The sequence below is a fragment of the Castor canadensis genome, chromosome 7 (assembly GCF_047511655.1).
Source record: "Castor canadensis chromosome 7, mCasCan1.hap1v2, whole genome shotgun sequence".
Taxonomy (NCBI): Eukaryota; Metazoa; Chordata; class Mammalia; order Rodentia; family Castoridae; genus Castor; species Castor canadensis.
The window spans coordinates 6701728-6714344 of record NC_133392.1 but is presented as its reverse complement, the minus strand read 5'-3'; the positions used below and the strand labels follow the sequence as shown (position 1 = coordinate 6714344).

At 40.2% G+C, this 12617-nt stretch overlaps 2 protein-coding genes across 11 annotated transcripts in view; one reads left to right on the top strand and one right to left on the bottom strand.

The window, feature by feature from the left end:
• Nucleotides 1-3083, bottom strand: part of Dhx32 (DEAH-box helicase 32 (putative)) — a 56789-nt gene extending 53706 nt beyond the window's left edge. The window contains exon 1 of one of the 2 annotated variants that reach the window (XM_074078075.1): nucleotides 2930-3083. The gene's annotated coding sequence lies outside the window, so the exon portion shown is untranslated. Of the gene's footprint in view, nucleotides 1-2857 lie in introns of both variants that reach the window. The other variant, XM_074078074.1, reaches the window with a different exon arrangement.
• The window catches only part of Fank1 (fibronectin type III and ankyrin repeat domains 1), a 114818-nt gene that overhangs the window by 1635 nt on the left and 100566 nt on the right, over nucleotides 1-12617 (top strand). For 5 of the 9 annotated variants that reach the window (XM_074078079.1, XM_074078085.1, XM_074078080.1 and 2 more), the window contains exon 2: nucleotides 9200-9680. The exons of 3 other annotated variants lie outside the window; for them this stretch is intronic. In XM_074078079.1, the coding sequence (XP_073934180.1) occupies nucleotides 9656-9680 (25 nt within the window). In that variant the 5' untranslated portion in view covers nucleotides 9200-9655. The remainder of the gene's footprint in view (nucleotides 1-9199; nucleotides 9681-12617) is intronic. One more of the 9 variants, XM_074078078.1, reaches the window with a different exon arrangement.

Sequence of the window (12617 nt, the reverse complement as noted above, 5' to 3'; positions counted from 1 at the left end):
GGTAGGGAGAAAAGAGATAGGTGCAAAAGTCAACGGGAGCCAGATCAGAAGGGCTGTATAAGAAATTAATTACGTGTGTGAACTCTACATTTATATGTGAGCTCATTGGATTTGAGGTGGGAAATATTTGTTAAGTAATTTATGCATGAAGAATGACTACCTGTGTTTTTCACTTACTCTTGAATGCTTTTGTTCATTTCAAGTAATTCAAAAATCACCCTGTGGCTTAGGAAACTTTCACGGTCTAATAAATACCTTTTTGGACACATATTTACTAAGTCATTCATGGTTAGCAAATATTTAAAAGGACAAGATTAAATAATCTCTAAATTCCCTTTTAACATCAGGATTTATATTCAGCCTGATTCTGCTTGATGCTGAAGTTATTAATTCTTTCACAGAAAATGGAAGCACTCCATGGATACAATACTAACAAGTATTATAATTATATAAAATTATTATTAATTATAACATTTTTCTATATTAACAGTATGTTGGTAACAGTATTGTGAAACATTTTAAGACTGGTGTTTACATGGTACCTTTTATTATTGAGGGATTTCAAACAACATTTTACAAGACTAGCTGTATCAGGAAATTGATTAAGATGAAGGATCCTTCTTAAGTGCTTTTAAGGATTAAACATACCTAAGGGCAACACTAAGGAGCTACTAGAAAGACCCCTGAAGTCACTTGTGTCCCTCTGGTCTCCACACGCTTAGTTTTCTATTACTTTGTAGACAGTCATTAAAATCCAATAAAAACAGATTTGTCAAACCCCACAGCTGGATGATACTCCGGCAACAGACAAAGGATGTCAGGCTACTACTCTTTCACAGAATAATAAGTCAATGAGCCAAGAAATGATTCCTTGGGGAAAGGACAAATAAGTTCACAACCTAGGGTTGCACATAATGGTTTGCACTCTTGGCTTACATATTTATACTTTTTGTTTTGTTTTGTTTTTGTGTTTGTCAGGGTCTTATTATATATCCCAGGCTGGCTTCTTGGTCTGCACATCACATTTTCTTCTTAAACTAACTTCACTATTGGAAAGATAACCCACGTCTGAAATAACATGGAAAATGCACACCAAAATTTGCTTTTTCTCTTCCCGAATTTCTTAGTGAAAAGAACGGAGTGGCTTTGGGAGCCTTTAGCTCAAATCTAAACAAGTACAGTCAGAGTAAACAGACAAATGTAAGGAAACACATAGTCTAAGTAAAAACTATTTATCAAATACAACACTGAGATAAGCACCCCCAGCTCCTGCTCCCTAAACTCTCCATGTCAGTTACAAATACTGCGTTCTGATTATTTGTCAGGTTGATTATAAAAATGGTTATTTGTTTTCCTTTCTAATCTTTATTTCTTTTCATGTACACCCACACATAAACCTGGGATAGGCCAGGCTGCAGCTTCCACTAAATGGAATTCTAAATTATCCCAGTGATGAGGGACTGAGGCATACACTGAAAGACTGGACTTGTCTCTCCAAACCTGTCTCTCCACTAATATTTGCCATCTTCCCAGTTACTCTCGCCTGAAATCTGAGTCATTGTTGACTCCTCTTATTCACTCCCCACTCCTTCTCCCCACCCCCCCACAGGCATGTCTGTTTATTCCACCACCAAAGTGTACCCCAAAAATGCTCCTCCTTCCTCTTCCCTGCTGGAATCAGGCACCCCAAGGCACCATCCCACTTAAGTCATGATTGCAGGTTCTGCTGATTTCTGCAGTTCCTCTGTCCTGCCCCAGAGCCCTTGAAGCTCTTATTATGATCTAGCTGCCTCTTCAAACTCATCACGAGGTCGGTGTGAGGTATTTTATGACTGTAGTTCTTTGTACAAATGTTTCCCTCTGCCAGGAATACTATTTCCTCCTGCTCTGGCAGGTCTGAATCCTAATGACCTTCTGTCTTTGCTTAAATGTCACTTCTCATCCAGTCCTTCTCTGACTCCCTAAAATAGGGAGTGCCCCACCCTGATATTACTATCTCTGCATTTTTCTCTTCATAGCAATAATCACAGTTTGTAATTGTTTTGTTAATTTTTCAACATCTACTTCCTGTGGTTGAAGAGGGCAAGACCCTGTCTTGTTTATTGTTTTGTCCTCAGTGCCTCACAGGGAGCTTGCCCTAAACAAACATTGAAGGAATGGTATTACTGTTAACAGCTAGATGCCTAGTTTGTTTCCTTAAGAATGGTATACTTAAAAGAAAAAAGATGGCTGGAATGTAGCTCAATGGCAGAGTGTTTGCCTAACATGTGCGAGGCCCTGGGTTTATCCTAGAACCAAAAAAGAAAAGACAAAAAAGAAGAAGAAGAAAGATGTTTTCCTTTACAACAGAAGGGCTATGCTCCAGTGAAATGTGAAAGAAATGTGGAGTATATTTTGGGTAAAGTTAATTTAAAATCAGGTGTTTAAAAATGTCAGGTCAGTATGGTAGTCCCATTTTCTTTTCTCATCTAAATGGATGTTTTAAGAGTCTCATTTTATCTGGTAAGATTAAGGATCTATGTAAGTAATCTTATTTTTTGGGCCAGAGGACCTAACAAAATCTTTGCACTACCGTGGAGCACATGCTCTGAATCACCTGGGAGGCTGGAGAAAACTAGAAGGGAATTTCTTACTGAAGCCCAGGAATCATTCAACAAATCTGTGTAACATTTTTTCTCAAATAGTCTTAGCCCTTAGAGAATATTAATTCTTTCAATTAGGCTATAATTCAAATCTTATTAAGAAATAAATGCTTATAAAAATCAAATTTAAAACTTAGCAATTTCAAAGCAATACCTTTTAAACAGTCTTAACTTAAAATCCCCCTCAAAATACTAAATGTCATTTCAGTCCTGACCTGTGATGCTCAGTCAGCCAAAGGAGGTATCTAGTTGAAGCTGTGTGTCCTGGGTAACTCAGGTTCACCCACCTTAGCTGCGGATCTCTTCTATTCCTGCTGACTCAGCCTTGCTTGGTCTTGATCAGCAAAGGAAGCACTGTTACAACTTGTCTCTTCTGAACCAGCAAACCAGGTTCAAGGAGGGGCTTGTGCTCACCAGCATCATCTAAGAGTGGCCTGGATGAGTCATTAAATTCAGGTGGAACCACACTCCTAAAGTAAACAACTCACACTGATGTTCCCTGTGTGTGCTTACATAGGGCTGGGTGGCAAGTCTAGGGCAAAACTGAAGATGTTTATCCTGGGGGCGCTCAGAGGCTTTCCTCAATGAAGACTGGAAGAAGGAGGAGGCAGGCTCTCGCAGAGACCCTTCTGCCCCCTGACTTCTGCCTGGAATGCGCTCACTGCGTGCCCACCTAGTCACCCTTTAAAACCTCCTTGACATCACCATCTCTCACAGACTTGGTGCTTCTATTTACTCTCCCAAACCCCTAAATCAAAGTTAATTTCTCTCAATATACTGAGGCTTCATTTCATTAATTATTTTACAATAACTTTGTTATTCTAGTATATTGTAATCAATATATACGCCCAGCTCTCCCATGAGAAATTGCCTTGAGACCAGGATAAGATCTTCACCTTCCTGAGTCTAGTGAATCCCTTTACTAACCTTAGAATGAGAGAGTGAAGGACTGGAAAACCAGTTGCAGAATTTTAGTTTTAAAAATGATCTCACAGACTGGGGGTGTGGCTTAGTTGCAGAGCACTTGCCTAACATGCGCAAGGCCGTAGGCCCCATGCCCAGAATCAAAAAAGGCAAAAATCAAAGATAGACTTACAGATCCTGTTTGCTTGAGAGACAAACAGGTTAAAAAAGCTTATTCAGGATCATGCATGTACTTTAGTTCTCTAGAGAACTAATTCCCCGAGTTGAGAATAGTGCTGCTGATTGAGTGCATCCCTACTCCCCTCTTCCCTAGACAACCGATATTTATTTCTTAATTGAAGTGTATGCATTCAATAGAATAAACAGGTCTTGATTATACTTTAATGAATTGAATGCATCCATAATATCACCACTCAGTAAAAAATAACACTCCTTGACCCCAAAACCCTCTTCCTGCACCCTTCTAGTTGTTGACCTATTAAGGTAGCCACTCCTAGATTTCTATTGTAATGCATTCATTTCATCTCCTTTTAAAATTTTCTTTAAACAGGTAGATAGTGTGTGATTTTTTTTTTGCCATTAGCTTCTTTTGCTTAATATTTTACCTGTGAGATTCAACCATGCAGTTAAATAGAGTAGTGGTTTATCTTTTCATTATTATATAGTGTCCTGTGGTATATGTATCCTGTAATTTATTTGTTCTTTGTATGGTGGACCTTTAGGTTGATTCCAGTTTGGGGATATTACAAATGCTGCTGCTGAGAATATTCTCATACATGTCTTTTGGTGCACATGTGTGCATTTCTGTTGGTTTTTACCTAGGAGCAGGAAGCACTGCTCAGTGGACTACTCTGCCAAATCAGATTTAGTAGATACTTCAGGTTAGCAGAGTGGTCACACTAGCAGTGTGTGAGAGACTTCTGGTTGCTCTACATATTTGTCAATGCTGGTTTTTTTTTTTCTCCTTCTTGATTTAGCTAGTTTACTGAATATGCAGAGCTATCTTGTTGCAATTTAAATTACTTCTTCAATGACTAATGATACTAAATACTTTTCCATATATTTTTATAGACTACTTGAGTATTCTTTCATGATGTGCCTGTTCAAGTCTTTCACCCATATTTCCATTTGGTTATCTGTCCCATGAAACCTGTGAGATGATATTTGATGTTTTAAGTCACTAAGTTTGGGGGTAATTGGTTATGCAGTATTGGAATCTTGTACCATCTTGATCTTTTTGTTTTTTTCCCTTCTTGAGTTCTGGGGATTAAACCCAGGGCCTTGTTTGGCACACTCATGTTGTATCTTCTGCTGTGAAACTGGCCTTTCTGATTCCAGTGTACACTGATCCCTGCCCTATAGGATTCTGTTTATACTTTTTCTTTTTTATTCTTTCTAGACCTCATTATTTTATTTTTTAGATAAGTAATACAGTTGCAAGTTTCAATAATCAAAAACTATAAAAGATATATAATAAAAGCCTCACTTTTGCAATGATACCTCCCACTTCCTGTCCTGTAGGCAACCACTGTTAGTTTTGGTATGTTACTCCAGAGATAATTTAAACATTATATACAAAAGCAAATTATACATGCTTCTTTTCTTTCTCTGTCCTGTACTCTTGCTTTTTTTCATGTAACATAATATTTTGGAGAATTTTCTCTTTACTACATAGTGAGTTTTCTCATTTAAAAAATAACTGTATAGGGGCTAGAATGTGTGTCTCAAGTGGTAGATGCTCCCTGAGTTCAAATGCCAGTACCACCAAAAAACAAAACAAAACCCAACTATATAGTATCCTGTTTTAGGAGTTTATCATAATTTAACCAGTACACTCCTGATGGAGATTCATTTTGTTTCTAATTATTTACTGTTGTGGTAGGCTGAGTAGATGTCCACATTATAATCCCCCCAACCTGTGAATATGTTACCCTACATGGCAAACGGGGCTTTGTGATTAAGGATCATCACATGGGGAGAAGCAGCCTGTGTTATCCCAATGTGATCAACCACACAGGTCCTTAAAGAGGGAGGCAGAGGGCCAGAGCCAAGGGGTGATGGGGAAGCTAGAGGAATGCCAGGTCAGGAGCCAGGAAGTGGGGAGGCCTTTAGAGCTGGAAGAGGAACAGAATTGGATCCTCTGGAAGGAACCAGCCTTTGACTTGAACCCGACACGACCCATTTTGAACTTTAGGCTTCCAGAACAATAAGACAAAAGTCTATGTTGTTTTAAACCACTGTGTGTAGTCATTTGTTACAGCACCAATAGGAAAATATTACAGATATATTTTTTAAGCAAGCAATTATAAAGAAAGTTGCAGGGAAGAATCGCTTTTCATATCTGATATTTTGCATCTGTGCAAGCGTATCTACAGAGTAAACGTCTGAATGTGGAATTGCGCAGTCAAAGTCGCGTTAGTTTTCTTAATTGTTAAATCACCCTTTGTTAGTCAGCTTTCCATCACTATGACAAATGCCTGGTAAAGTTATTTTATAAAGAGAAAAAGGTTGCTTTGGCTCATAGTTTTAGAAGTTCCCATGCATGTTGGAGTAGATCCTGCTGGGGGTGCTGAATATTATGACAGAGCAAACTGCTCATCCTGTGACCAGAGAGCAGAAGAGGAAGAGACTGGGGTTGTACAATATCCTTCAGGGGCATTTCCCACTAGGCCCTAGCTCCCTCCTGACATTCCTTCACCTCCCAATAGTGCCACCCTGGGGTCCAAGCCTTTAACACATGGGCCGTTGGGGGACACTCAGCATCCAAACTGTAGCACCCCTCCACAGGGGCCATACCAGTTTACACCTTCAGCAGGGATGTACATGAATACCTCTTTTCCTCAGCCTCTTCAACATAGTGTATTATCAAACTTGAATTTTTACCATTTTTGCTAGTGAAAAATCTTAATTTCCTTGGGCCACCCATATTACTCAGTTTTTCTCATCTGTCAACATATTTTTCATCTCCTTCAGAATTAGGACTAGGTCCTTATTTCTATTTTATATTGCTATACCTTCCTGGCCCTCCAATTACCTTACACAGTGTGGGTTCTCTGGAAGTAATATATCCAAAGGCATCTATGCCACAATAGTGGAAAAGAAATGTATTGGAGGGCTGGCAGAGTGGCTCAAGTGATAGAGCACCTGCCTACCAAGCATGAGGCCTTGAGTTCAAATCCCAGTACTGCCAAAAAAAAATTAAATAAGAAATATATTGTAGAACACATTCTATCCATCAATATTTCTATCAAGTTCTGTTTATGGAGATGAAAATTTGTTTTGGACTAAAATGTCCTAATTGTAAGTATTGATTAGTGGACATTGAAGAAATGATTACCTAGCAATGCACTGATCATTTCTACTATTGACTCATGGATATAAGGTGGAATCTACAAACACACCTATGTGTCCCTTCCTGCCTCTGTGCTCCTGTAGCTGTTGGAGATCTTTCCTCCTGAGGTCAGTATAACATAACCCAGGCTTCTGGATGGCGCCACTGCTTATCAGTTATTTGCACATGAGGTAAAACCTGTTTGTGCTGCCATTTGGAAGAACTAACACCTGCACCACAAACTAGAATTGAAGTCCCCTTCCAGTGAAAAATGAACCAGAAAGGGATACCTTCTCTGCTCTTGGCTTGGAGATCAATATTACAGCGTGCATTTCTTCTTTCCTTATGTGTTGACACTGCCATCATTCCTTTTCTTTCTTTCTTTTTCTTTTTTTTGTGTTAAAACATTAAGGAAAGCGATAACTATTACCTTAAAAACATTGGCATCTTGAATTCATTGCTTTTTGTGGCCTGGATGGTTTGAGGTTTAAGCTGGTATGGTAGAAGTACTAATCAGATAACTGTCCTGGTTAATGACTTGAGCTCAAGGCTACAATGTTTAATCTGTTTACTTCAGTCCATACCTTCAACTTGAACTGATGCAATCAGATAAGGCCTTGAAGGGAAGCCTGTAACATCTGCCCTTGCTCTTCTGCACCAGTGCAGAAGAGTCAGCAGGTGAGTCTCTGTCCTCTGACTCTGTACCCCGTTTTGGTTGCTGCTCATTCTGCCTGACACCTGAAGGCAGTCTCCTCTGCCAGAGGAGGGTAGTGTCAAAAGTCTGGTGCTCCATGAGCTTTGTCTCCTTGTCTGTTGTCAGCTGGTAACTTGATTAGGGGAGTCAGACTGGCTCCCCACAACTGTTAGTAAAAGTAGGACTTTCTCCTCTGAAAATTGCCATTGCTACCATTATTTCCAAAAAACATCTGTTTACTTTGAGTTAATTTTAGGTGGAGGTAGGTTAATTTACAAAGTTGTGGCAATGTCAACAGCAGGGTCGAGCAAGGCAGCATGGGGGGGGGGCACAGGAATCAGTCACTCCCGGGTTTCTGTGTACTAGTGCTGAGTTTGGGCAAGTCCTAGCTACTCTGAGTGAGACCTGCCTTATAGGGCTCCTGGGCAGGTTAAATGAGGATGCCTGCCCAGTGCCCACCAGGGGTCCTGGCCAGTGATCACTGCACACATTAATTACACAAAAACACTTGATAGAATCAAGGCCGGAAGAGAACAAATGCAATGTAAATCTAAACTGACCAGCCAAATGAAAGACTTGTCTGTCACCACTGGGAGGATATCAGTGGATGGGGTGGGACAGACCAATCTCTTTTCCACTGAGCAGTGAGCAGGAGGAGATCTCTACTTGAATTCCCTGCTTAGAATTCAGTATTTTCTGTCCTTAACTTACGTTTATTGTAGGATGGAACACTCCTCCCAACTTCCTGTGTTTTTTCAACATAACATATATATAATTCAATAGTATTCACATTCTAAATTTGCTTTACTTTTTCTTCATTTTCTAAAATTCCACCTCAGCTTTAGTTATTTTTCAGAAAGTGTCTTGGGCTTTTACCTAGGAACAGCCTCAGATCACAATCCTACTTAAGCCTTTCATGTAGCTGGAATTACAGGTGTGTACCACCACACCTTCTTGGTTGAGATGGTGTTTTGTTAACTTTTTGCCCAGGCTGGCCCTTTAACCAAGATCCTTCCAATCCCTGCCTCCTGAGTAACTGGGTTTATAGCTGTGAGTTACCATACCTGGCTTCAGCATTTAAAAAAAAATTTTTGTTGTTGTTGTTGTTGCTTGTTTGTTTCAATAGTCTTTTCAGGTAGCGGCTTCCACACCCTCCCTCAGCATACTGTAAAGCCCATAATGCAAATGTGGAGTAGGCAATCAAGTGTTGGTTGAATTAGTAAGTGGAAGACCTGGAAATGTAGGCAGAGGAACCCCACAGTGATAAAAGAAACCATGGGCTGTGTTTCACTTTTCTTCTTTTATGGCACTAGGTATGGAACCCAGGGCCTCCAACGTGCTGGGCAAGTGCTCTTACAGTGAATGTTACCCTCAGCTCCAAAGCTGTGTTTCTTAACTGTATTTTCATTATTAGAGGTAAAAGTTACATTTTCTCTAACAAGAGAAATTATATACAAAAATTAAGTGTAAGAGGTCCTTAACTGCTTTTGCTGAAAAGCCCTGACTCCTTACTTGGGCCCCCAAATTAACTAAATGAGGGAAAAGCTTGGCATCTCTGTCTCCATTTTGTACCTGTTGTCCTTTGCTCTGAGTCATTCTCTCTTGCAGCCACCTTGGAATCAAGAAAGGACAGGAACGACTGGTAACAAGGGACTGAAACTTCCCCTAAGGCTCAGTGGAGCCTTGCAGGACAGACCACCCTCCAAATGAGGACAATTACCTATAATGATGAGGCTGTACTGTGGAGCAGGAGTAATCTGATGGCAACTATATTGCTCCCCTCAAGTGATGAAAGTTATAACAATTTCTCTGGAACCCTTGGAGAATAAGGACTGAGATAATGGTCAACCAGGTCCCACTCAACCAACCTGAGCACTGTAATACACCTGTGACTGGGACTGTTTATTCGTTCTTTTGCCGCTTGCCCTAATTCTTTGTCTATTTGAAGCTAAAGCTCATATCTGTAACCAGAAGATGGCTGACGATGGGCTGAAGTACTGACTTTGTCTCTTCCCATGGCGAGTCCCAGGCTGCACAATAAATCTCCTTTCTCTGCCCTTCACCATGGCTCTTTATTTGTCACACACAGGTGAGTGGTCTGACCTGGTATATGGAATCCCAGGAGTTTGGGCCTTGGGTCCAAAACTTGGTTTCATATGGTTTTTAAAATCAGGGATGCTTGTACTCTAAAGAACCACAAATGACTCTCTATCTAAGATCTTCCCAACCCCATGCCATCCTAGTGGAGAGCTGGCTATCTGAGGCTTGAGGCTCCTAGCTGGACACTTACTTTCAATCCCTAAAGTGTGGCTCCCTGTACAGGAGGGGAGGCTGTGTGTTGGCGTAGGCATGAAGGCAAAGTGACACCTGGCTGCTGGCAGTGAGCCCACTTCCAGTGTACAGTCTCCCAGGAAGCCAGGAAGGAGACAGCAGTTGGCCAACCCCAGGGACTGGTAGATCTGGTTTTCCTATGCCTGAGGTCAGTTGATGCTGTGTACTCACCTGGGTGGCTCTGACTTCAGTGTGTCTGTGAAAGAGACATGCTAAGCCCCAAATTTCCAAGAGCTCAACACCCTGCACTGCTGACAGGCATCTCAAGGGGTGGCCAGCTACTGCTCCACAGGCCACATGGAGAAGCATGGAATTAACTCCTGTGGATATTACTTATATTGCTCAAAGGATAAATTTTCAAAAGAGTGTAAAAGTCTGACTGTTATACAGGTATAAAACAAGTACGTTGATATTTATTAAGGTTATTAATGAAGTAACCAGTAAGATGCTACAACCACTTCAAAAGGAAATCTGAAGAACAGATGCATGATGCCAGGCATGGTGTCAAGCAACTATAATCCCAGCTACTTGGGAGATGGAGGCAAGAAGACCCCAAGTAAGAGGCCACCTGGGGTTCATAGCAAGACCTGAGTCAAAAAAAAAAAAAAAGAAAAATCCAAAGAGCAGGCACATCTGAGATCAGAATACATGAAAATAAACTGGAGATAAACCTGAAAATGACATGAGTGGCTTTGCCTCATGGAGAACTGGCCCCCTGGAGCAGATTGTGGGAGAGTCTGCATGCCTTTCAACTTGTTAAACCACTGAGGCCACACTGGAAACCCTGAATGGGTGGGAATCTACACAATGCAGAGTGGTCTATTATGCACAGGTTTTCCTTACAATTTATAATTGGCATTTTCAAATTGCAGGTTGCTTTGTGTATTAATTTGACAATTTATTAATAGCTGTTGGGTATTAGCAGTTTGTTTATTTCCTCAGTCTAGTTACTTGGAATATTTCACTTCTCTGTGAAAGGGTTAATGGGAACTCTTAAATAGAGTTCTGTAGAAAGTAGGCTCTATCGGTATTCCCCTCACACAGGTTATTGAAGAAGGCATTTAAAAAAGTTTTATGTGGGCTGAGGATAAACTTTTTTGATTGTGCACTGATATAAAAATGTGTTGTTAAAATACCTGCCATTTGCATCACTAATAATAGCCAAAAAGTGGAAGCAAGCCAAGTGTTCATCCAGAGATGAATAGGTAAATAAAATGTGGTATATAAACATGAATTCTATTCAGCCTTGAAAAGGAAAAAAATTCTGACACATGTTTTAACATGGATGAACCCTAAAGACATACTAAGTAAAATCAGCCAGTCACAAAGAGGACAAATGGTATATGTAATGGGGTTCAGGAACACCACCCCAAAATATGGTACCTTGGCATACAGAGTATTTTAAGATGAAGGAATTTAAGAAATGGCAGTGAGGACTCTCTGACCTCCCACAGTCTTCTTCCCGGTAGCAGATCATGGGACATCGTGTGAGAGACTCCCTCCCTACCCCCAGAGAAAGCAGTGTCCCCACCTCTGAAGAGAATGAACGAGCAGGTCTTGCTGTCCCCTGGTTTACTGCACTTTGCATGTCTCTCTTATCCTATCACCTTTCACACGGCTCCCCACTCTTCATCCAACCAGTATAACAACACTTGGCTTTATTTCTTTAGGTCTTCATTTCCTTATGAAAACTGTGTCATATAAAACTTACATTAAGTAAATTTGGATGCTTAATCTGCCTTTTGTTATGGAAGTCTCAGCTGAGAATTTAGAAGGGTGGAAGAAAAATATATTTTTCTTCTCCCATATGATTCCACTTACATGAGTACTATATTAGTCAAATTTATAGAAAGTGGATTGCTGTTGGGTGGAGCGGAGAGGAATGCAGAGTTACTGTTTAATGAGTATTGTAAGCCAAGAAATCATAAATGAGGCTAAAATACAACCAAAGACAGTTCTATTTGGGCGCAGAATGCCTTTGCAAATTGGGAAACAGGTTTGCACACATTGAGCCAGTGTCTGTGGCAGGATGGTGGTGTGGGTCTTTCTAACAAGGAGCAGTGGGTGCATGCACCCACTCTCTCCTATGGGGAGATAAGCAGGACTTTGACCAGTCCAGGACTGAAAACAGGTGCAAATCAAGGTTAAGTTCTTTGGAATAGCCAGGTCAGGAACAAACTGGTCACTCCAGTATTTCTCAAATCTCACAAGGTGTTGCTAGATCCTGGAAAATTGTCCCTTCTGGTGGATTCAGTTTCAGTTTCTGACATCCTGACATTTCCTACTATCATTAAATTTCTAATGTCAAAACAGGATTTTTTTTTTTTTTTTTTTTTTTACTATTTTGCAACCATTTTTACTCTTACTAGTAAAGAATTTTAGTAGGGGCTGATAAAAGTTCTAGAGATGGATGGTAGTATGGTTAATGCCAATGGTTAAAATGGTAAAGTTTATGTATATTTTACCAGGATAAAAATTTAATGAACCCTTATCATTTGAACACCTGTTAAATGCTAAGTGTTTCATAGTTGTTTCACAAATCCTTAAAACAGCCTTTCACAGAAAATATCCCTAGCTCATAGATGAGAAACAGAGGCTCCCAGAAGCTAGCTGTTTATCTGAAGTGTCACAGCTGGTATGACATAGGTCTTTATAATGTTAAATCATGTAATCTTTCTACTCCATTACTCTCCTT